Source organism: Sparus aurata, chromosome 7, assembly GCF_900880675.1.
Source record: "Sparus aurata chromosome 7, fSpaAur1.1, whole genome shotgun sequence".
NCBI lineage: Eukaryota > Metazoa > Chordata > Actinopteri > Spariformes > Sparidae > Sparus > Sparus aurata.
Genome location: NC_044193.1, coordinates 8,858,124 through 8,884,234, shown reverse-complemented (window position 1 = coordinate 8,884,234; position 26,111 = coordinate 8,858,124). Strand labels below are relative to the sequence as shown.

The following is a 26,111-nucleotide window of genomic DNA, read 5'->3' as shown; positions in this document are numbered from 1 at the left end:
ATAGGCTACACTGGCCTTCTTGGTTTCTCAGCCACGAACACCTTGAAGTGATGCAACAGTAGACTCTGACATGCTGCTGTGTTCAACCATGGACTTGTAATGAGAACTGGATACAGCATCAGAGGCGAAGCCCTGTTCATTCCCATGAGAGGTGTTCAGTGGCGCATCAAGTCCAAAAAAAGTTCAACAGCTGAGAGTAAAATTACAAGTATGTTCTCCATAGCCTCCTCATTGTGCGGCCCATAGACCACGGGCATCAGACACTTCTGCCAGATGAGACAGCTAACTCTTGGTTTAGCCCTCAGCTAGCCTGAATGGTGATAAAATATTTTAACAGTGCAGCTCTTCTCGACTTTCAAATTGCTATCAGGCCTCATAGATCAAATTCTGATGGTAAAACCTTTCACAATGTAAGCTTATGGCAAAAAGTCTTTTTGCATTATATGTCGTTGTTATTACACAGGTTGACCACTATGTAAAATTGTCTGGCGTGCTTCCCGAGGGCTTGTGTTAAACAGATTAATTTAAATTAAGAAGGGGTTAAGTCACAATGACTCATTGCACTTTCTCTTGGCTGCTGGTTTAATTCACTGCAGCTTAATGACTCTTAATTAGCCTCAGCACTGTATCATTATTATAAAGCTCCTGCGTTGAATGAATTACAGCATCATTTAAACAAAAATCAGTAGTCCGTTACATCATGCATTTTGTGTGCTTTCCCAGATCTACATAGGGCACATAGTGAAGTACGGGGCAGCAGATGAGGACGGGCGCCTGCGGTCGGGCGATGAGCTCATCTGTGTGGATGGCACGGCGGTGGTGGGCAAGTCTCACCAGCTGGTGGTGCAGCTGATGCAGCAAGCTGCTAAACAGGGCCATGTCAACCTCACTGTCAGACGCAAGAGCTCCGGATATGGAGGTGAGGAGAGTTTTACATACAACTTGTGCATGTGTCATATAAACAGAATGAACACTGCTCGCTCTTCTGCGCACAAACGTTGTAGAGGTTCGTGACATGAATAGTCTAACCAGTGTGTTCGCTTCCTCCTCATCACCAGTGTCAAAAGGGGAAGGTGACGTCCCCCCTTCACCGGCCTCCTCCCACCACAGCAGTACCCAGGCACCAAGCCTGACGGAAGGCAAGCGGACCCCTCAGGGGAGCCAGAACTCCCTCAACACCGTCAGTTCTGGCAGCGGATCTACCAGCGGCATAGGCAGCGGCGGCGGAGGTGGCAGCGGCAGCGCGGTGGTGCCCGCCTCCCTGCAGCCATACGATGTGGAGATCCAGCGTGGAGAAAACGAGGGCTTTGGTTTCGTCATTGTGTCATCTGTTTCCAGGCCTGATGCCGGCACCACTTTTGGTAAGTTAGGCTGACCGGCCGGAGCTAGTTAAGACTGACTGGGACTTCCACTCAATTTGACATGTGAATTTACTTTGTTTACCAGCCTGTTTGACTTTAAAGAGGGTCAATTTAGATTATAATCAGACTCAACAGTTGGATCGTTTGGGCAATTGTAATCTTCTAAAGTTAGAAACGGTTTTCTGATATCAAAGCAGTATTCTTCAAAAGGTTAATAGACGGCACTGACGGTAAAACTATTAAATCTTTATAGCATCTCTGCAGGGTGCGCCGAGCTTTTAAGACCTTTTTAGTGTGAAAATATGGTGGAAAACCAGTACAGATGATATGGCCAGGAATTATCATCAAATTGTTTTTTTAATACGTCCCAATAGTAGCAAACAATATTTCTTAATGATGTAATAGTTGTACTTTTACTTAATGGAGGTTTGATTTTGCTTGCTGAAACCCCACAAAAAAAGACTGAACAGCAACCTCAGTCTACTGTGGAAACAGCCCCACTTTATATCTGTAAGTGTCTTCTGACACCCAAACCTTTAAAACTCAATTAAGACTTTACTTTCATAAATTAAACAGAAGACTTTTTAATAGTGTTAAGTGTTTTTAGATTAAACTAAATGTCATTTTTTTAAAGCATTTTCAAGACCTGACAACCACCAAAAACCACCAACCTGAATTGAGAATACACAGAGTGTGTCCTGTACATGAACCACAGAGTAAAATGTCTCCTAGTGCCATCTCCTGGAAGGATTATAATATTTTTACAGTTTCTCCTCATCAAGTTTCATTTGTTTTATGAATATCAGGTGTGTTGCGTTTGACAGGAGTGCGCCTGATGTCCCAGACAGAGGTCACACACCTTCTATCTTGAGCTTCCCGATAAAGAAATCACTTCATGTGTGGCTCGCACTCTGGATCAGCCTTGCTCTGGCTTTATCACCAACACCATCATCATAGATTCATGCCTCACAGCTGCCCTCACCAATTCATTCAGCATGTAATTGAAGTCCACTCAGCACACTCCATAGCTGTCTATACCATTTACGTATCACTGCAAAACAGCCTAATTGCATTTATTAAGGTTGCCCAGGCATTAATGAGGAATTGTAGATGTCCTCTTCGAACAAACTTGGTGTTAACCTCCGAGTGATGAATTTCCAACACCAATGTCATGCCAAGGTCTCTTGTATACCGAGCCATTATGATGATGTACTGTGGTGTGTCACAGGAAATACACAAGAATGGATGAGACGTTAGCCACACTGACTGCCCAGGGAAAATTTCATTGATCCCAGGGGCTAATGGTGTTGCTCTGCAAAATATGATGCAAGAATTAACGTGTTATTTATAGTGACACCGGTGACAGTGCTAGTCGACAACAACCTTGTCTACACGTCTTCTAGTCTTTTGAGGTTCCTGTTTTTGCTTCTGCCTCACTGTGCCTGCCTGCTCTATCCCGTAACTATTCCTCTTGGGACATCGAGATGAATGGACTTTGTGCTTTCATGCGCTGATCTGAGATCATGCTGTAGCTTCCTGTGCTCACTCTCCTAATGGATTCCAACTATGTGGGACATGAGGTGAAATGTGACAAGAGGGATGTGTGTTACTAAAAAAAAAATAAACCCTAAGCATTCTTCCAGGAGTGCTGGATGTTTGTCACTCCTGGGAAGAACAAAGCCGCTTCAGCGCATTCAATCTCCAATACATCATGGATACAAATTTTTATCTCCAGTCCAGTACAGCCCATCCCCCATCTCATTCCCTCCCACTGTGACCGGGGGTTGGTGCTGTGCTTAGTAGAATGGGTATTAAATCCTGCGCACTTGCCACACCCTGTCATGTCCCACATCTCATTATTCAGATAGAGTGACAAGTGCATCCTTTAGTCACAACATCGGGAGGGTAGCTGCAAAGAAGGTGAAGTAATAAATATGGATGATGCAAAAATACGGGATGGAAGGGGGAGCGTAGGGAGGAGCAGAGAAAAAGGGAGTGCGACAGGGGGAGGGTGAGGAGAACCGGAGGAGATCCCCCGGGTGTGTTCAAAGCTTCTCTGTAAACAAGATGTGCAGTGTTGAACACTGTCACTCAGGTGCAGCTCGTGTTGCTTGCAGTGCATTGACCACATGACTTGAGTCATACATGGACTATGGCGGACTTTTCTGTAGGAATCCTTACATTTCCTGAGCCGGTTAAGATCCCCAAAGATAAAATGAAATAGGGGGCAGAGGCCAGATTTTGCATTCTCCTCCCAAGCCCATGAATTTTGTCTACTATAATATTTGGCACATGTACTAACTGCTACATGTTAGCTTGGGATGTACAGTCAATTTTGGTGGATTGGGATGTAGTGATTTTGATAACTAACCTTTCTTTTCATCTCTTTCTCTCTGTTTCCTTCCTGGCTTTCCGCCTATTTTTTTTTCTTATTATAAAATCTAAATCAACATATCCAATCAACACAATCAAATCATCACCGCACACTATTTCTAACACCCACAACACAAACATGTATGTTAACGCAAAAGCCGGAAATGCTTGTGTGGCCATGCCCCACAAAATAGGACGCATCATCGAGGGCAGCCCGGCGGACCGCTGCGGGAAGCTGAAAGTAGGGGACCGAATATTGGCTGTTAACTGCTGCTCCATCACCAACAAGTCACATTCGGACATCGTCAACCTGATCAAGGAAGCCGGGAACACCGTCTCGCTCAGGATCATACCGGGTGATGGTAAGGCTTTTGGCTCACAGCCCCTCACATGGTCGTTTCATAATGCAGCATGATGTGACTTATTCATGGATGTGGTAGGAAGGAAAGGGCACCACTTCTCCATACAGGCAAGAGCACTTTTCATCAGGGTGTGAACCTTGGTATATCAGAGACTGAGTCACTACGTAGGAGTAAGGCGAAGTTGCCCCCTGAAAGTACAACAGTCTTCTTTCTCTTTTTATTTTCCTCTTACCATTTGCAAAATTTTGTCAGATTGAAAGGATTAAAAACACTGCTCACATTTAATCATGTGCTTCCTGCTAGTGTTAATCACTTCAGCTTAGTTGAGGAAAGGAATTGGAACTGCATAATATCGCAGTACAAGCAGTTTGCGACCGAAAGCTCTATATTTTGGCTAAAATGTGTCAAGCACTGCAAAGGGTGCTTATTACTGGCTGAGCCACTGGTCAACCAATGGAATCCCTGAGCAGAGCTCTGCTGTACTACCCTCCATCCATTACCCATTAATTAAGTTGGGAACAAACTCTCACACATTAACTCACCGGCAAGTGTGTGTGCTTGCAATATGGAAAGGTTTCATAGTAGCAATCATTACATGGCCTTATAATATGGGAATGATGGCATTTATTAGTCCATACTGTGAAAGATGTGTGGGTACGGAAAACTGTTTAGAGAGTTTGTGATGAGGAGGTCATATTTCTTCGAGTAATGATTGGAGAGTGAGAAAGAATCCTGAGACAAATGAGTCAGGCTGATGTTCTTGCTAAACACGGACAGAACTGAACTCCTGCCAGTGCCAGTGTAAAGTAGTGTTGGTGTTGCTGGTGATACAATGGAATTAAAGACAGACTAGAAAAGACAGTTGTCTTCATTATGTTCTCTCCTGAAAAAGCAGATGAGTTGTTTTGTCTCTTCACTGCTTTTTCTCCCTCCGTGCAGTTGGGGCCAGTGTCGTCCATGAGCAAATGGCAAATGACAACATCACAGGCAGTTAGCATCAGGTCGAATAGAGTAGCCTGTGGGCAGTTTAGTGGATTCTTCTGGACAGTAACATTTTGTTCTCCATACAGTCTTTTGAAAAACACGGCTGTTAGCCAATGCATTTAACAAAAGCAGTCACTTTATTTTAGTTTAGTCCTTTCTTTTCCCTAATTTATGATTCCTGTGTTTCTTTGCAGAATCTTCCAATGCTTCTCTGCTGACTAATGCAGAGAAGATAGCTACCATCACCACCACGCATACACCTCACACAGAGCCCCGGTAGGTGACGATGTATTTATTTTATAAATATGTATGAATGCAACTGCCTTTTATGAATGCCTTTAATACCACACAGTTTGTATTCATGTGGATTTCTGTGTTTTGAAGGAATAACTCAAAGTCGAAAGGAGCCCCTCCGCCTCCACCTACACACACTCAGACCTCACAGGTAAGAATAGATCTTTTCACTCCACAGTTGATGACCGACTAGGTTTTACATCATCTATTAGTCACACATCAGAACACATACAATAGCAATAAACAAAGGAAAGCTACAGATCATAGGTCTATACAAAACCGTTTTTTACTATCAGGGTTGCCAAAAAATGGCACACATTTTGTAATTTTCACAGCTGGAAGTCATTTATAGTGCTGCACATGAATAGTGACAGAAATAGAAAGCAAAGCTGAATTTTTGCCAATCACGACATTAAGTGGGCGTAAATGTCAGATTGTTTGTTTGTCTGACACAGATACCCAAAATGCAACATCGGATAGGTGTGTAGGAGACGGTTTCTGAAGCTAATTCAACAATTAGACGAAAGCTTTTCCAAACACAAGTGCTGGCCCAGCTTGACTTGGTTTGACTTGGCACATCAGCCCAGTGATTATTATTTCCATTACAACAGGACCATCCACTTGAAGGTGTGTCTGTAACTGATGACATGCTCATCTTGAGTAGTTGCTAAAGGATCAGCTGTACATAGTCTCTCCTAAGTACTATCACTAAATGGTTTTATTATGCAGATGCAAAATCAGGAAACGTTGGGGTTTCACCAGCTGTAACTTAAAACAAATCCTGACATAGCTAAAAGCAAACACAAGAAACAGTAAAATACAGAAGATATCTCAAAGTACAACACTGGAGAGGGATAAAACTTTGAAACCCAGAGATTATTTTAGAAGCTACAAAGTTACTGAGAGCTCCACACACAGAGGGTTTTAAAAATGCCTTCCACTCAGGCTTTCTGTACCGAAATTAGTTAAGTTTCGCAACACAGGCTTGTTTGATGGAGAGAAGGGGGCTCGCCAGGTTGCAGCTTGGAAAAAGTTTTATAAATGTCCAGTTTACATCATCATGAGGTTCATAAAACCCTGGGTATTAAATTTCAAGGCTCACTTTGCATATGCAGTACCTGTAGTGTCCGACCTGTTATTGACATTTAAAAAACAATTTCAGGCATACATTTTTTTTTTTTAATTCACTTCCATGTTGGCATGTCACACTCAATTGTATCCCTTTATCTCTTAAACGTATAGATGACCATATTCACACCTAATTTACTTGGTCTTGAAAAGTCATCGTTCCTCATATGCCCTGAATGCATGACATTAGCAGGGTTTCTATACTCACTTAAGGTTATGGTTCTCACAAACATTGATTCATATCGATTCTAGATATTTGAAACATCTTCAATAATCATTTTTCACAGTATCGATACACCAGTCCTAGCTGCATTTTCAATTTTGCTCTCTTCTCTCCGATAGCAAGTTGACAAACACACTTTTATGCCCTTGATTTGCAGTGATATTTTTCTTATGGTATCAAAAAATATTGATATTTTCCAAGGTTTTCCAAGGTATTGTCAGAAAGAAGAAGAAGAAGAAGAATCTTTATTTGTCAGATATGCAAACACACCCGAAATTTGTCCCCTGCATTTAACCCATCACTAGCTGCACATTCTAAGTATACACATACGCACACACACACATTGCAAGCTAGGAGCAGTGGGCTGCTATTTCAGCGCCCAGGGAGCACACATGGGGGGTTCGGTGCCTTGCTCAAGGGCACCTCGGCAGTAGCCCAGGAAGTGAACTGGCTCCTCTTCAGCTACCAGTCCACTTCCATATTGTGGTCTGTAGCTGGACTTGAACCAGTATTCCAGTACGTAACAGCACTACCTGAGTTGACCTCCTTATTTAGGCTTGAAGTTAAAGTTCTAAAGGTATCTGTACATTGTGGCATTCAAATGAGTAGTTTGATTATGAATTAGGCTTTGAACCTGCGAGTGCCAGAGAAAATGATTTGGGGAGAGACCATAGTTCCATTGGGAGGGAACTTTTGATTAGTGTGTTACGTTTGGGCTTAGTCCAGCCCTTGTGGTGCCCTTGCTTAGTGATCTGTACCCTGCACACAGGCCCATGTGGCATTAATTATTCATGCATTCCAGGGTATTGTACTGCCATTGACATTTTGTGAGTTTTTTGTGGGACATGGCTTGATTAGTCCCGAAGTTTGGACTCACCTTTGACTCCCGTTTGCACCATGGGTTGTCACTGTTCTTCTCTGATGAATCTCTTTATCTGTCCTTTTCTGTCTCACAGGATGCTGAGTTCTACTCTGTGGACCTAGAGCGTGACAGTAAAGGTTTTGGCTTCAGCCTGAGAGGAGGACGCGAGTACAACATGGACCTGTATGTTTTGAGACTAGCAGAGGATGGAGCTGCTGTGAGAAATGGCAAAATGAGGGTAAGAATCCATTAGAAATCATATTTGTGGCTACAGAGAGATATTTTTGTCCTGTTTTTCACTCCTTTGCATCTTGACAGGCAATATTTCCTCTTTGCACACTACCATTAGCCAGTGGTAACAATGATATGTTCTCTTTTAGGTGGGAGACGAGATCCTGGAGATTAACGGTGAGAGCACAAAGAACATGAAGCATTCACGTGCCATTGAACTGATCAAGAACGGTGGTCGCAGGGCGCGGCTCGTCCTCAAACGGGGAGATGGATCTGTACCCGAATATGGTAGGTTATCATGTTGCAGTGATTTTTCTCCTCTTCCTGTAAATAACACTTCTACTGCCAGCACTGAAATCTTATTATTGTTCCAGCTGTACACACTGCACCCTAGAATAAAGCTTCTTATCTACTTAGTGCTCCTCTGGATGAATGTTATTACTCCTCATGAATGTTATTACTGTAAACATTTGACAGAAAGGCACTTCTGATCCATTCATTAAAAGTGACCTATCATAGTTTTGGTCCAAGATAGAGCTTTCATATATTACTGATTAATGAAGGAATGGTTGACACAAAAGCTTGTTCACTGATATACACTCTATAGGATCGGTAGCATAGATGTTTTACAGCTGATGTAATGTTCCTTCTCCAGAGCTGTATGCTCTGCTGATGGATTATCACGCTTCGAGTCATATTGTTGTATCTCTCAGCATTATTTTCTGCTTTATGTAAGGTTTAATTCTGACATTTTATTCCAACCCCTCTCCGATGGATTTTTGATTCTCTATAAAGTGTGATATTTTCTTGTCTCTCGCAACACACCCTTTCTTCTCTCTATTAAGATGCTCTGTAAAACAGCCTCTTGTCCGTTTTATTTGTCTTCCTCTCTATTCCTCCTTCTTTCTCTCTGATTGTCTCTTGTTGCTGGGCTCTTCCTCCTCTCTCCAGCGATGATGGCTCCTCATCTCGCTGTTGGTACAATGAGGAATGACAAGATGGGAGAGCCCTGTTTCTACCTAATGGGCCAAAATCAGACCACGGTTTGTAGCCAAAAGTCTGTCCCAATCCACTCTCCCTGTCATATTTTTCCTTTCAGTTTTATCCACCCTTCCTTCCAACTCATCCCTACCTGAGTCCTACTTTGTGTGTGTGTTTGCGCGCGGGTGTCTTTACATAGTGTGCATGCTTTATGTCTTGTCATTGCCTGAAATAAACTTTGCTTAATTAACTTCTGTGAATCTGTATATGTACAAACCCTCCCCCTTCACTAGCCCCACACCAGATATTTTTACTTGGACTAATTTAATGCCACTGCTCCATCACATGCTGCTGCCATAGCAACCTGTCTCTAATTTGGCAGACCTGCAGCCAAACACACTCTTGTTTTTCGTTTGTTCTACCCAAAGAGTCACATTGACCTCTTCACCATTTTGTTTTGAATGATTTCCTAGGTGCCTGCTGTGTCACTGATAATCCTGCCTGTACACTTGCCGATGTTTTTGCACCTGCTGTTGTTGCTGACATCTCCTTGTGTCTCAACCCGCAGCCCTTTAAAGAAATATATTGAAGTGATTCAACACTTCAACACAACACTTTTTATGTGTACTGATGTAAAATGTATGTTACACATCACAGTTTGACTGTTTTTAGGGAAGTAAATATAGCATATGACAGAGCACATGTTTGCATGATAAATCTCTGCATTGACTTTATTTCATGCCAATGCAAGACCTCACATGAACCAATGTGGAAAGTCACAGTAAATGTCAAGTTATTGATTTAAAAGTATTCCTAACCCTCAATCCTACAATGTGATTCTAGTCAACAAGCTTCTACTCCTTTCTCCTCCCCTGCAGACGGCAGCAGTGACGGGCACCCTCCCACACCCGGGGCACAAAACACTCCGGAAGTGAGAACGCTGCCACCTAACAGCAGATATCACACTTCATTGGAGTCCAGTTATCCACCAGACCTTCACAAACCATCACGCCAGGAGGAGGCTGCGCGTGGCCGAGACAGGGACAGGAACAGGGACAGGGCTGGGTCAGATCAGATGGACTACCAAGGCCGGCAATTTAACCCCCACCATCATCACACCTGGAATAACAATTACAGTCAAAGTACCCCTAATCAGCAGTCTCTAGACGACAGTAACAGTAGCAGTGGCAACAAGAAGAGCCGAGGCCGGAAAGTCAAGAAGTCCGAGTCGGAGAGCGGCATCTCTAAACTCCTAAAGACTCTGAGGAAAGACAGCTCGGGGAAGAAGGCTGCAGCTGCCGAAAAACTGAGGGGGCGAGAGCTCTCAAGCAGCAGTTCTACTTTGGACGGGAGGTCTCGTCAGCAGCGCCGCGGCTCACTTGACCGCTCACCAACCCGAAAGCGCGCCTCATCTCCTGATCGTCGGCGGGCCAAGTCGATGGACCGCCGGGCAGAGCGAGCGCATCGGGACCGTACACCTGAGAGGGAGCATGATGATGGAGGGTTCCTCTCAGTCACTCCTGAACGCAAGCTCTATGAGCGGAGGCTCCTCAAGGACTCACAGACGCCTGGGCGAGTCAATGAGGCCGCAACCCCCGAGCGCGCCAACAACAACGGGGATTCCTTGTCTCTTTCCAGGGGCCGTACATATGATAGAGCCACAAAGAACGGCAACCTCCTGAGAGACTCTTCCTCAGAGAGGAGGGAGGAGGGATTTCGGATGAACGGGACACCGGAGAGAAGATACCGAATGGAGCGGGACTCTTCCCCTGAAAGCACCTACAGCCGGGACGAGCTGAACTATGCAGCAGCACCCAGACTGAAGGACTACTACAGCATGATGAAGAACAACGCTGCACACAACAATGCTGCCTACAACAACACAGGCCATAACAATAACGCAGTAGGCCACATCCCAAACCAGCTCCCTGAGCCCAAAAGACGGCTGTACAAAGAGAGCCCCAAAGACCTCAGCATCTAGAGCAGAGCAGAGATCCCCCTCGCCACTCTCTCCTCTATCTGTGCAAACTATGTACCATACACTGGAATTGGACTTCTGAGGATACTAACTCTTGTGCTTTATTTGGTCGACTGGTTTATTGATTGATTTGATTGACTTAACTACTTTTGATCCCATCCAGAGATTCATAAAACAGCAGGAGTACAATCCTTCTATCAGTTCATACTGGTTGTTTTGTCATGTTATAGTTATTTTGAACATAACAGAAGTTGTTGTACTATAGTTAAGGTATTGTATGTGCCTGCATATAAAATCAGTGATATTGCTTTTTGTAGGCATTGCTGAATCTAAATATTTGTTCCCTCAGAGGTATGAAACATTCTTACAGTTGTGGTAACTTCTAATTACTAAGCTTGTTTTCAACTTGTTTTTAGATGTCTTTTCCATTCCTGAATTGCTTTACTGAACAAACTATAGCACAAGACACTGATGGTTCTCTCTGTGAAAGTCACGTTGGACTTAAGACAAATATCTAAATTTATGATCTGATGGTAAAAGAAGAGTGATGATTATATTAATAATATATGATTTTTTTGCATTTGCTCACTATTTATTTTTAATTTGGCAACTTATCCTGAGCAAGCTTCATGAAATTTTGAAGGACCAAGGTGAAAGTGCACACTGTACCTGGGAGAAGCATGCTGTACTCTTACTTGTGTTGCATCCTTGAATTGTGTGGCAGTCCACCCTCACTTGCCTGAATACACCCACACACTCCCATAATTATGGAAAAATATAACAACTGATGTGAAATTGGCCACGGTGTCATTACCTACTTCCTTGGAGTAGGATTATAAAAATAACTTGAATACTCCGGCCCATTGTTCCTCAGTGTGTACTGATGTAGCAGGGAAGGAACATGACTCACTTTGAACTACTGTTCTAGTAGATTCTCTGTTGTGGGAAAAAGTTATCTAAATTTCTTGCTCATTAAATTTTCAATTCAGTCTGCTTTATGCCAGAATACCAGCTTGAAGCTGCCATAAAATATGATTTATCAAATATGCCAAAAAACTTTAAAACAAACAAATGTGTAAATTATCCCTGTGCAAGCTGCATGTGTAAATCTAAGTGTAGTTTAACAACTTTATCTGATAAAGGAATAAAAATAATCGATAAGGAACATGCACTGTAATCCCACAGTAATTGCCAGCCCTGTCCTCGTGTTGATGATTCCCACATTTGCGCACCGACCACCTCCTCGGTCCTGACACAAAGAGCTGATGTGGTTTGTTTTGCTGGTAATAAATGGAGAGTCCCGGTACAGGAGACGACCAATCTGCCATGCTGAGCCATGCTGTCACGCCACTGGAGTCTGACTGCTGCTTTATAATGTGTTTTTGTGTGTATTCTCTGTTTTATGTTTCATTAGAGAACTAAAAGTATATCGGATAAACCACAACAAATGCATTGTTTGATCACTGTTGTCGCCATGGTACTGTATTAACAAAAAAGAAGAAGAAAAAAAGAAACACATTTAAGAAGTTAACCAGCTGGCCATGACCTGTAAAGATTTTTCCCAATGTAACTATTAGGAACCTGTCAAGGAATAAAATGTTGCCTTTTTCTTGTACAAAAGAGAAATTTATGAAAAACCTCAGCAGTGAGGAATGTGATATTGTGTTTATATCTCTGAAATGGACCTGATGATTTATGGGAAATATGTTGATTTACTCTGGATCAGGTATGTAAAGACATTTTAAAAATGAAAGACTGTATTTGGTCAATCAGAAACTGTTTGATGGTTTGAATCTCTCTCGATGGTTAGCCTGCCTTTGTATTATAAAGCACTTGTATGCAGTCTGTGTTCTTCAAGCATTAGTTCTTGCAATGTGCTCCGGACATAATGCTGTCTCTGTGTTGATAAAAGCAGTACATGTATATGGGCCAATCTTTTTTATAAAACTATGCATATATAAATACTACATTGTTCATAGCTTTATTTGACCCATGAAGCTATACATAACATTAGTCTAAGTACAAGTAGATGTGGACTTATCCAGCTTCTTTCCTTGAGATGGATTACGATGTATATGTAGCTATCAAAAGAAGTCTGTGAATGCTATTTTTATTATCAAATAAAGTTTTCCATACAAATTCAAAAGGATTTCATACTTCTGCACAGCCGTTCTTGCAGTGATGTCTCTGGAGAGGCTTTTGTACATTCGTTTTGATCAAATCACTCTGGTGTGTCAGTCATGGTAAGAACAAGTTTTCATATGCAGCTTTAGAGGCTTATTAAAGTCACTGGAGGAAAACTTAAAACTTAAAATTACACACTAATCAAATACACAATTGTAATATAAAAGAACAAGTAAAAGTAAGTCAGTAGTATGGGCTGTCAACTATAATACATTCATTTTCTTCTTGGCATTTCACCCTATTTGTACCGCACTTAATGGTGCAGATCAAATAATGGAATGAGATAGTAAAAGCAAGACTATATCACCCCATACACTACAACAAATAATATTAATGTGTTGTTTTTTTACTGTTGGAAAGTTGCAGCCAGTTTGGTGATCATGCCACTGATATAATGCGTCTTAATTGATAGAACATAAAAAACGTTCGTAAAAACTAACAAATTAATGAATATGAACACTTTAAAATTGGGTAACTGTCAAGGGCGTTCATTTATATTCTCCTGCAGCCATTTACAACCTTTGTGTACCAAGATGTACCATTTATTTTTTGTGGTCATTTTCAGCCATTTTCAACCTGACATTTCCACTGTGCTTATTTTATGTTGTAATGTTAGCATCCTTGATATCTACCCAACAGTGACATCTCGGACTAATGGTAATCGTTTCAGGTTTTTTACCCAAAGTTAACGGAAACAAATAAAGTTCAATTTAGTTTTATCAAGTCTGTATTCATACAACAATCACATGCTGTGGCAAAATATGGACCTTCCAACCATTTATCCATTACTTTAGCAAACTATTTAATATCTATTGCTTGTTTCCTAAATTTAGAACAAATAAATATGCATATTAAATAAAGAATTATGCCTATGAAGTAAATCCTGAAGTAAATAAATGGGGTAAGAAATATATATACATATAAAAAATAGGGGAGGTTAATCGGCCCAATTTCCCGATTCGATTACAAATCGATTTTCGATTATTAACGATTATCGATTCATATTTTCAATTATTAACGTTTTTTGATCTTCCATTTAACAACAGTCAGCTGCTGAATTATTTTACTTATCTTTTGAGTAACACCTCACAGCACCTTCAATATTGTATAGTGTAACTGTGATATCAAATTATTATTTTTTACTTTGTTTTAAATGTAGTCTTTCACTGTTAAAAGAAAGTTGCCAAGCTCAGCAGCCGGACTCATGTTAGAAGCATTGTCGGAGATGAGAACCAGGGCGTGTTTCTCTATTCCCCACTTGTCTGCCATTGCTTTGAGAAACTCACACATATTTGCGCTTGTGTGGCTATCATCCATAGCTTTCGTCTGAAGTACGTAGGACATTGGCTTCCATTCACTGCTGACATAATGAGCTGTAACGGTCACATATGAGGCTGTAGCTCTGGATGTCCAGGCATCGCAGGTTATTGCTACCCTGTGAGCAGAGTTGAGGGACACTTGCACGGAAAGCTTTGTCTCCTTGTAAAGATTTTGAATCGATTTAAGTGTGAAAAAGCTCCGGGATGGAATAACATATCTTGGCTCCAGACTGTGGACCATGTAGCGGAAGCCAGTAAGAGGAGGACTCCAGTTTGTATTACTATTTCAAAACAAATTTTTTATTTATTTATTTTTTTCAAATCAATTTTTGGAAATTTAATAATCGAATCATAATCATCAATATTATAATCGCGATTAATCAACAATCGATTTTTTTCACCACCCCTAATAAAAAAAGAGTCAATGCTTTTAATTATTTTAGTTATTTCATTGAACATTTATTTCAAAATGACAGATTTATTTATGTCAGGATATAAATTAAAGGCATGTTTAATTTATTGATAAATTATAGACTAAAATGGCATTTCATAGCTTACTTGTTTTTAGACATTCTTTATTAGAACATCTAACACTACATAACATCTTGTTATAGCTAACTCTATGTGTGATTGTATTGTGTCTCCAAATCATTATATCAATTATTTTCAAATTAGCTGTGCCACTCAACTATTACTCCCTATACCTCCTGGCAACAGCAAAGGTACCTTAAGATTATAACTAGTGTCTGTGTGAACAAAAGTAATAACCTTGCACTTCCAATATTCCACAAATACCTTTACTATAATTATGGGTACATGATTATGCAACCAAAGCAAGAAACACTTTTCTTTTTGGTGTTTAATAAAAGCAGTGAGTGACTGATGTTGTTTTTCCTTAATCTCTTATCTTGAGCTTGACTTCAGACTGCCCGGTGAGTTTATCAGTATTCCACAAAAGATCTAGCGGTATGCTGGTTGCTATAGCTACCAATGAAGGTCATTATGGGAGAGATCCTGAGGCATTTGTGTTTCTCTAGTGCGGCATGCCGCAAAACCAAGAACTGAGTAGGAGGAATTCACGTTGTCAATTAATTTTCTGTCATTTTTTTTTAAACCTGTCCTTCTCATCGTAATGTCTTTGACAGAATTTGAAAAAGAGCATGGCCTTCAAGAACATAAATCTACAGTAAACCTGTCTAGCTCTTAAGTGGGTCTATGGAGTTACAGAGTATTACCGAATGAGTGCATCTAACAGAAAACTATTGCTCTAAATGGTGTTTTTATCATTATTATTATTATGACAGCTGTATGGCAAGATTATTTAAAATCTATTAAGAAATGTTGGCAATCTCTCCCAATAATTCTTCTAATTGACACTTTGCATTTGTTAGGTGTAGGCTTAATAATTTGCAACATACTACAGTGTAGTACTACACAGCTGAGCATAATTAATGTGCTGTACTTAATTAGCAATGATAACCGGTAATACTTTGCTTTTAGTCCCCCTACTTAGAAATAATGAGTAATGTACAAACACTGAATAAATTGTAGGTATGTGACATGATGGAAGTAAGAAACACAAGTGAGGAGTAATATTGTTTCCATTCCATAACCTCTGCATCAAGGTGTCTCTTGGTAATACCAATTTGTGTTATCCAATAAGTCTCTGTCTTTGCTAACCTTTAATTAATGTGATTAATATTAGTCATCAGATAGAGTTAGTGTTATGTCATGTGTATATTCATCCCTGATTAATAATGTCATAATCCCTTAGGTATTCCAAGTTCTAAATCCAAGGTGACCTGTGATTGAAATGAGATTAAAGTAGCAACACAGGCGCCTCTACAAATGAAATTCAAAGACTCTACTGAGTTTCTGTATCGTTGTAAGTGAGTAGCAGTCACTTAAATAATGGATAAGTAGAAACTGACTCAAGACATAAATGCATTCTGAATAGGTCATTCACATTTATTCATTTGATTAAATATACTACAGTCATATGAACTTTGCCACCAAATTGTAAGTAACACATAAACAGGATGATTCATTTGCAAAGTGCGTTTTATTTTACGTTGCCTTGATTACATGCCTCTACATTCAAAAATAAGCCAGTATCATATAGGATCCAACTGTAAAAGATTAATATTTCTTCCCTTTCCTTGTTGGAAAAAAAAAAATCTCAGATAGTTAAGTTGGATATTCTGTACATACAGGAAAAACTCTGTAATGGCCTGACCTTTCCTGCAACTGTCTTTAGGTTGAACCAACTCATTTGTAAAAATACAAAAAGGAAGTTATTTCTGTAGACATTAGCCTTCAGTCGTTTCCCGGGGGGAGCAGAAGTCTTCTTCTTGGATAATGGATCATGGAGCCGGTGTTGACGGCCCTTTTTATGCAGGAGATACAGAGCTGGAGGAGACAGAGGAGGCCTCGGTCTTGGAGGCAGTAGATGCTCCCTCCTCCTCTTCGAAGGGATTCTTCCCGCAGCACAAGGTGGTGATCATGCAGTGGCGGAACTGCTTGTTCAAGCAGATGTAGATCATTGGATTGTAGATGGATGAGCTCTTGGCAAAGAAGGCCGGGATGGTCATGAAGACTGGGCCGAACTCTGAGCCTTGATGTGTGAAGATCCACCAGGCTACACCGGCATAGGGAAGCCAACATACCAGGAAAGCAATGACCATCATAATAACCATGCGGGTGACTTCCCTCTCAGCCCTCTGGGTGGTCTCAGACTCCTGCTGGGCAGCAGCAGCCTCCTTGACAGCACAGAGCAGACGGCCATAGCAGAAGAACACGATCGTCAGTGGGATCGAGAAGTGGCAGATGAACATGTAGATCACAAACGACTCATTGTTGAAACCTTCAGCACGTGTGTAGTAGTCAATTCCACATGAGCACTGCATTCCCTCAGGGATGTAACGAGACCAGCCAACTAGAGGGGGGGCAGCACAAGCCATGGCCATTATCCAGGTGAAGGCCAAGCCCATGATGGCATGATTCTCCCCGAAACGGAAGTTGCTGATGGGCTTGCAGACAACCACCCACCTTTCAATAGCCAGAACAACCAGTGACCAGAGGGCAATTTCACCACCAAGAGTAGCAAAGAATCCTTCGATATTGCAGCCAAGGCGTCCAAGGACGAAGTAGCCGTGCATAGAGGTGTACATCGTTGTGGTGAATCCTCCAAACACCATGAAGAGGTCAGCCACCGCAAGGTTCAGCAGGATGTAGTTTAGAGGGGTACGCAGCTTCTTGTGTTCAATGGTGACATACAGAGTGAGGAAGTTGATGGGGAAGCCAACAAGGATGAGCAGGAACATGTAGGCACCCAGGGCAGCATAAGCTGCTGGGTTGACAAGGTAGTACTGAGGGTATTCATAAGGACTCCGTACAATGCCGCTGGTATTAACCATAGGGACATAAAAAAACGGTCCCTCCGTGCCGTTCATGGTTGTAGCTTGCGGTTGCGATCAGCCCTTCGGTGTTGTTTCTTCTGGCTGCTGAGGAGAGTGATGGAGAGGACCTTGCTACTAATGAACTCAGGTCTGGCTTTTAAAGGCACACCTTGGATTATCACTTTCCAAATCCGTCAGCACAAAGTGATTTAGGCCACAGTTAATATCTAATCCAGCCACCACTGCAAACATTACTGATCACTCATCAAGATATTAAGGTTACACCTGCTCATGCCTTTCATAGGGATATGCAATAACTGCTTATTTTAAAGCATTATTACAACACGGTACCTCATGCAAATAAGTATATAAGAAAATATTTTTTATTCCAAAGTATATTATCACTAGTGAGAGTTAACCTTGCTGTATATAGTTTGCAAGGCTCTTCGTATTTCTGACTTTCTTCCAGGTGCCCCTAACTATTTACAAAGACGAGCAGATGGAGGCGGAGGTGAATTCATGCAATTTCATCATTAGTGGTGACTATCTATCATGTTAAAATAGGTATTTAGCAAAAGTGAAAGTCCCCCGTATGAATTGTACTTGAGTAAATGCAAAGCAGAAAAAGCATTCAAGTATCAAAGGTAGAAGGGTTAATTTTACATGTATTTATATATGTTTGTTTTTTTTTATTATTGGCTCTGATACAGCATGTAATCTGCAAAGTATCTAGTAGCTGGAGTTATCATGCAAGTGTAGTAAGCAAAAAGTAAAATATTTGCCTTCAGTAGAAGAGTAGAAAAAAAACAGAAATATGCAATACCTCAAATATGTAATTGAGTCAGTGTACTTAGTTATATGACATAGTTTCAGTCAAATTCTAATCTGTGAAGAAAATCTGGTAAATTTGTGATTTTAGACCAATTTAAAAATCAAAATCACTTATTTACACTTACACTGTACTAGTTGATCCTCCTGACAACCAAAAAATATATCAAACGTCCTGACGATGGATCACTCTTGAGTGGAGCTGAACTACAACGATCATTTTCATTATGAATTAATCTGCCTATTGTTTAAATAAGTCAAATAAATTGACTAGTGACCACAGCTCTACTCAATAACTCTGTATTTTTTCGGGGGCTGTCTGAGACATTCATTAGTACAAGAATTGTTCTATAAAATCCTAGTAACATATTCTAGGATTTTTCTGAACATGCTGAAATCTGTAGTAGAGCAAATATAGAGATAATCCATAAATTAAAATAATTTGAGCCAGTGCAACAATAGAGGCCTTCTATAATCACAAAGATACTTGACAGAGATTGAAAAAGCTCTTGCACAGGAGTCTCATTTCAAAGACACCAGCAAAAGATTATCCTAAAAATGTCTTGGTCCCCTGTCACAATGTTTGGCAACCGGTCAATTCTCTGTACTACATTGAATGTAGAGCAGAGGCAGAGGTGTTGCTGAGTGCTGGACCATCTTAGCTGCTGGTAAAGAGCTCAGCACTTTCGTAATGGGTGTTGTATTAAAGAGATTTGAGGCTTATAGATGTGCTACTCTCGAAGACCTGTAATGGCTTGTCACAGAGGGTCATTCTCATTCAGCAGGGTGTTGTCTTTAAATTCAAAATCTTCTAATTTTACTTTCCTCTCTTTAATTTGTTTTTTAATTAATAGTTTTGCTGAATATGAATGGGTAGACTTTCAGCAGAATTTAACTGCATGAACATTGACAGACCATAAATTAGTTACAGCATATGTATGGAAGCAACTAGACCTCTTTGAGAGCCTATTTTGGTGTCAGTATTTATTAATATTTGTATGGTGGCAGTTTTTATTGGTATTTACTCAGCTCATAGTTATGTATGCTTAAATGCTTTGTAAAAGTATTATCTTAAACAAGTCCACTATTGTAGAGAGGATTTTCCTAACTAGTTTAACTCCTTAATATATTTACATTTAGGTTTATTTATATATTTCTTACCCCCATTTATTTACTTAAGGATTTATTTCATATGCATAATTCTTTACCTAATATGCATATTCATTTATTGATGCATTTATTTTTTTCATTGAATATTTACTAAAATGTATTTAGGTTGCTGTCCTTAAATCTGAAATAAGACTTCAGCTAGAAATTTATTTCATTAATGTTCAGTTTTTTCAATTATTTTCCTACCAGCTTCTTTTGGGATAAATTACCATCAGTCAATCAGTCTTTTGCGCATGATTATCCTGTTCAAGGCTGCAGGGCCTCTTGATCCACATTAAATTAAATATTGCTGCAGGGCCCCTTGATCCACATTAAATTTATCCCTTCAATGATAAAAGTCTTGGATTATTAAGGATATCATCAGGCCACTAAACGAGTCATTAAATACTACTGTTATTTATATTTTGGCGTAGTGAGAAGAAAGGTGTGCTGCACTGAAAACTATTGGTGTCAACTTCAAATGTTTAAGGATTCAAAGAGAATATTTGCTTTCTGAGGAAACTGTGCTCTCTGGTGGAGAAGAAAAGACACTGACTATATGACTAATAATATAACAGATTTACAGCAGCAGAGGACCAAGCATGTGAGCGAGTTAATTGAACAATTACACAGACATGAATTCATTACATTTAAGCTACAATTAAAGAGAGCACAGCAGAACAGAATGATATACATTGACTGCAGGTGTTGGGCTGCATGATTAAAAAGTCTTACTTCAGAGGTCATTGGTAGCAACTGCACCACAAGGAAACCATTACGACTTTATTGAGATTATCTTATTTGGGATTGACTGATATGGCTTTTCAGGGCTGATATCAATCCACTTGTTATAAATCAAGGAAACTGAAAACTGATGTTTGGGACTGATATTCATTTTGCAGTAAATCTTTCTGTAAAAGTTTCAAACAACCACTGATGTATAAACTGGTAGGGTCTTTATAATATGATACAATTTTGAGGTACTTTACTTTCCATTTTCTGCTACTTTATACACATTTATTATATGGCAGAAAAATAACTGATACCAATAATCGGGCAATAAGATAATGTGTCGACCCCTAATTCTTATGCATTTTAGTATTGTATAAATATCTGTGTACTGTATTTTACTTTATCAAATAAAATCAATCATTGGACAAGACTCTAGTCTATTGATCAATGAGGGGAAAAATGTCCACACACAGATTTATGTTTGTTTAAGTTTAGACATAGGCAATCTCAGTCTGGTAGTTGGTGTACATTAAATCATGCTGTCCATAGGAATACCAGTGTAATAGTAAAGTACTTCACTATTGTGTGATATAATTTTTAGTTAAACTAATCAAATTGCAAAAACCTAGTCAAAGACAAAACCCCCTGGAGCCAGGAGAAGATACAAGAGTGCTACAATCTCTACACCAGATATACCAGATAGTGTATGCAAATGCTGGAGGATTACACATCAAGGAGGAGATCAGTACAGACCTGTTGCTGAGCTGTTAAGTCTCTCTACTGTGCTCTGGCAGATCTGATGGTGTTTTGCTGCCCTCTTCAGGAAGCCAAGAGAAGTGCAATTAAAGATACAAGCAGATCATCTGATATTACACTGAATCAAATTGTCTTTGACCCACCACAAGAACTGTACGCCTCTACAATTCAGGGGGAAATATACTTTTTACTGCACTTCATTTATCTGAGAGCCCTAGCTTGTCAGAAGTTTTTACTAGGGATCGACCGATATGGATTTTTTAGGGCCGATGCCGATACCGATTTTTTTTTCATCAGCCTTAGCCGATGACCGATACGGACTGCCGATTTTCTTGAGCCGAAATTTGGAGCCGATACTACTTTTGCTCCCTCAATTTACAACATAAAAATTACACAATGATGATAACAAATGTTACGAGTCTCAATTTTTAAAAAAAAAAGGAACATGTATTGAAATTAAAAAAGGTGAGGTAGAACAAGAAGAAGTAAACAATATTTAACAAATATTAAAAACAGGTGAGGTAGAACAGTGCTCAGTGAAATGCTGCCACACTGGATTGGTTTTCTGCTCTGCCATTTCTTGCAGCGTCTCCAGCAACACAGAGCTGCCTGTGGATGCCTGTCTGTAAATAATGCCGGATCGGCAAACGCAGCAGCCTGCATCGGCCAATGCCGATACGTGCAAAAAACACAAAAATCGGCCGATAATATCGGCCGGCCGAACTAACTACATGATAAGCTTGTAAAATGTTACATTTTATAATAGTTGCTCTCAACCTTTCTGGCATGGGCCCCCTGTTAGATAAGTAGTGCCTAGTTGGGACCTCTTGACATGTCTCAGATGTCTATGACAAAATGATTTCCCTTCATAACTGCTCAAATGATTTTATTTAAATAATGACTGACTAATACAAAAAATTATAAAAATGTGTGTGGTAGGTTTTCTGTTTTTGTTCTTTGTATCCCATTTAGCATCTACTGGATTTATCTTGTGACCCTGTTGAGGGGCCCGACCCCAAGTTTGGGAGATAATTGGCTTTTAGCTGATAGCTGATAATAGTTGTGTACTTTTAGTAAGACTTTAAATGCAGTTTAAAAAATAAACAAGCTACATTAACCACCTTCTGTGTCACAATTTTTTCTGAGCCTCTCTTTTGTGGCTATGGTTTTGCTGATTGTTGAACTGGCTGATTTACACCAAACTCGTCCTCTCTTAGATCCTGAAAATGGACAAATTGGTAGTGTATAAAAAGTATCCACATTGAGTTTATAGAGGCCTCACACAAGGACCTCTCCACTGAATAATACACTACGATTCAGCCTTATCCTCATAAATAGTGCATGGCTTTCTCTCCAAAGGGAGACACATTTAAGCACAAGGAGAGGTACTGTTACTGCCTGGGGGTGTGCCAATGTGTACAGTAGACATAATCTGGAAGACACTCTATTCAGAATTTTATCAACAAGACTAGTGCTAACATCACATTTTACATAGCCAACAACTAGCCTACCGTGTTGTTACTAAACTGTATCTTCCTCTTGTATTTAGGTGTTAGAACTCCATCATCAGCTCTGTCTCACTTTGTCTGAACCGTTTGTATTACACTTTACAAATAAAACTTGTTCAAACAGCTACAAATTCACTGCCTGACTTCAGCTTTTTTGTTTTGTGCAAATGAAGATGACTGTGGTTTTGAGAGGACAAATGTGTGGGCAGAGTGTGATGCTCTCTCACTCTGCCCACAGGAACTCTCTTGCTGAGTGACCGGTAGAGAGGAGGGAACACTGTGACCGGGACATGGCACATTCCACACCACCAGCTCCCACATACATTTCACACTGAGGGTTATACATCATCAGATCCGTAAGAGCAAAAATAACATCAGCTGTGGTCGAGGATGTCAAGATTCATTTTTGTAGTTTCACTGTCAAAATAACTCAGTGCTTAAAATAATCTTTGATGCTATTCAATTAAGCACTTAATTGATTAAAAGAACATTCCTGATACTATTTCATAATCAAACTTACCCTAATTCTTACCCGGTGATCATGGTTTGGGTAACATATAAAAGAGGTAGGACGGCAGAATGGGAGCATCCCCCTCCTCTAACATCCACCCGATATGGCTTCTGTATGGCAACTTTATATTAGGACTGCAGGATTATCATCAGCTGACTGAGGTTTGGTCAGTAGGGGTTAATTTACTCATAATGGTGACACTATATATAATGTAAAGTCAACAATATAGTATAAAATTTACATTTATAGAATATAGTTTAGAGAATGTTGTAGTAGAGCAGGACAAATACTCATTTTCTTAGGTTGATGCCAATACTGATATTAGGCAGTAAAAAATCCAAAAAGATATATTGGCATATGTGCCCACATTTTTTGCAATGATCCTTCAAATGTTATCACACAAAGCTGCTCAATCGCCAGAATAAATGTTTGTAATGTACATTTCTACAAAACTACAGGAAAGTTGAGGCTTTAAGTTTGTTTATGTTGCAACTTTACATTTCTATAGGATACATTTTCTGGTTTTTATTTTGTCATAAAGCTGTGCTTAAGATCTGGTTTGGTTTAAGCAGAAATAACAATTGGTAAGGTATAGGAGAAGATTGAGTTTTGGCTTAATATACAGGTTTTGGTCCACAAACACAACTGCAAATGGCCCAACTGCCAATAAAAAAAATTGTCGTTAGTTGCCACAAACTCGCCTGTTTAAAGGTCTCCTTAAAAATATCCAGTGGTGACTCATGTTTACAAGTTTTGAAGCACCACTGCCCCTCTTCAAGAAACTTCCAGTGGTTTCACACTGCAGTCACTGGTTTGGCAGCACTGTCCACAACCATCCACTCCACTTCCTAACATGCCAGACAAGTCAGGTAATAAACATATAATATGAAAGTGATATGACATGTTTTGTTGAAATGTCAATCAGTTAGGAGCCAAAGACATGCAATGGAGGCAGGATATTTTACAATTCATCAAAAACCTTTTTACTAAAATGACATAATCGCACTGACAAAGTAAACGTCACTGAGGATTTAAGAACTATTAATTACCCCAAGCTCCTTTTTTTGTATTATCTTGAAAATGTAAATTATATCGCCAAATGTCAGACAGCAAATGCAGATACCGATATACTGTGTCTGTATTAGCCAGTATTGGCTTATAATATTGACAAATGAGGGCTCTATATTATAGATGCAAGCTGAAAATGACATCCATGGTGACATCCATGGAAAATGACATCCGTGGTGTTATTTGGGCACCCAAACAGCATCATGGGTTTATCAATATATGTTACAGTTACAGGCTGGACACACTGGCATGCTTTTCATTTCAGCTTCCATGTTAACAGGTTAGAGCAGCCACACTGCCGGCGTGACCAGAGCATCTCATGCATGTGTCAAGTGAGGCGGCAGCAGCTGCCCATCTAGCGATTACAAGTCTTGCCTATATTAACAGCAACACATGTGTGGTTCCCTGCAAATAGAACTGAAAATTACAGTTGTGTCAACATCATACCAGCTATCACTACATTGTTTATGTCTGTATCGGGAGGATATGTCACAGGCATGAAGAGAATACACACAACAGGTGAATGGCAGAGCTTTTCCTGTGCACTCTCAAATAAAAAATCTAATTATGTCGCCCAAAATCACAATCACATTGCTTCGGTGGGCTTTACAATCTCTAGAGTGAGTGACACCCTTGGTCCTTAGACCCTTGATTTGAGTGAGAAAGAACTTGTCATACTGAGAGAAACCTTTTAACAGGGGAAAAAGAACCCCTCCTCCTCTAAATCAATTAAGGCTGCATATAAAAAGGCATTTCAGTTGAAATCTGGTGCTGCACATGCTTTCAGGATGGTTACCAGCAGTGGGAGCTGTTAGGCTTCAGTCTACTGCTTGTGATGAAATTGTTCACAGTCTGAATTATTATTGATTGTACACAAATCATCTGAAGCAATATTTGCATTTTGTTGCTGAATTATTAGCACCAGTATTTGACACTGCCAAACCAGCGCTATTTTAATACATTATGTGTAGCAGTAGAGCTTCTCCTAAATCCTGGTGCAGTTGCAGCTGATGTGTGTCCGTGTTTCTTTAACTAAATCGATGTCTTTTACACAATCTCTGCTATTATTGTGTCGAGGGGGATGTGTCAGCACTCTCAGCAGGCAGTAATGTATGTCAGATGGACCTCTCACATTCCCCCCTCTTTTCAAAGACTGCTATTTGTCAGGAATAGCATCTAGGCCCATTCAGTCACCCTAAAATGCAGAGAAGATGGGGTCAGAGGGGTTGTTACAGCTTCATTCACCGAAGACCTGAAGGAAATCAAATCATGCTGCATTACACCATCCACTGGCATCTGATATGTTTAGGGCTAGGGATGGCGTGTTTCTCAGGCTGGTTTGTCAGGCGTCTGAAACTGATTTCTGCTTCTGGACTTAAATTTGCATTTGCGCACAGCTATTGATCCCTGGTGTGCAATCAAATGTACAGCAGCAGAAACCTTCATGTTACAGAGTTCAAGAACATTTCTACCTCTCATTTGCTTTAAAAATACATATTTGTATGGTGAGAAATAAAAAAGAGGACAAGCAAGCTCATGGGGAGCTTACATAATTTCTCTGGTCAGTAAGAAGTTACAGCAAGCAGTACGTCTATCGCTCTTCTTTCACTCTATCACTACCTTCCAATTAGCCTGATTTTGCCTCTCTTCCTCTCTGTCTCTTTGTCTCTTTATGGTAGTCTTTCAAGTTCACAGAGACGCACACACATAACATTCAGTCAATGGTGACGTTTCTGTGACTCCATCTTACCGCCCATTGTTCATGTTTGACAACTGCAAAGAAATTAGCAGTCTTTGGCATGATTCATCATCTTTCAAATCGACTGGTTGCTAAGGTGATGAATCCACTGTGTATGTGCAGAGCGCTGAAATCCTGTGGAG

At 40.2% G+C, this 26,111-nt stretch overlaps 2 protein-coding genes and 1 long non-coding RNA gene across 19 annotated transcripts in view; 1 reads left to right on the top strand and 2 right to left on the bottom strand.

Annotated features, from left to right (window-relative positions):
- Positions 1 to 12,926, top strand: part of LOC115585712 (membrane-associated guanylate kinase, WW and PDZ domain-containing protein 1-like) — a 106,543-nt gene extending 93,617 nt beyond the window's left edge. For 12 of the 14 annotated variants that reach the window (XM_030424309.1, XM_030424310.1, XM_030424308.1 and 9 more), the window contains 8 exons: positions 724 to 919; positions 1,059 to 1,361; positions 3,893 to 4,096; positions 5,275 to 5,356; positions 5,465 to 5,525; positions 7,682 to 7,825; positions 7,968 to 8,106; positions 9,678 to 12,926. In XM_030424309.1, the coding sequence (XP_030280169.1) occupies positions 724 to 919; positions 1,059 to 1,361; positions 3,893 to 4,096; positions 5,275 to 5,356; positions 5,465 to 5,525; positions 7,682 to 7,825; positions 7,968 to 8,106; positions 9,678 to 10,780 (2,232 nt within the window). In that variant the 3' untranslated portion in view covers positions 10,781 to 12,926. Of the gene's footprint in view, positions 1 to 723; positions 920 to 1,058; positions 1,362 to 3,892; positions 4,097 to 5,274; positions 5,357 to 5,464; positions 5,526 to 7,681; positions 7,826 to 7,967; positions 8,107 to 8,769; positions 8,862 to 9,677 lie in introns of all 14 variants that reach the window. The other 2 variants (XM_030424320.1, XM_030424321.1) reach the window with 1 other exon arrangement.
- The window catches only part of LOC115585715 (uncharacterized), a 120,357-nt gene that overhangs the window by 84,580 nt on the left and 9,666 nt on the right, over positions 1 to 26,111 (bottom strand). The gene's annotated exons all lie outside the window — the stretch shown is intronic.
- LOC115585714 (rhodopsin-like) lies at positions 16,224 to 17,824 on the bottom strand. The gene has a single exon (XM_030424323.1). It carries the CDS (start codon positions 17,730 to 17,732, stop codon positions 16,671 to 16,673), a length of 1,062 nt encoding a protein of 353 aa, XP_030280183.1. The 5' UTR covers positions 17,733 to 17,824; the 3' UTR covers positions 16,224 to 16,670.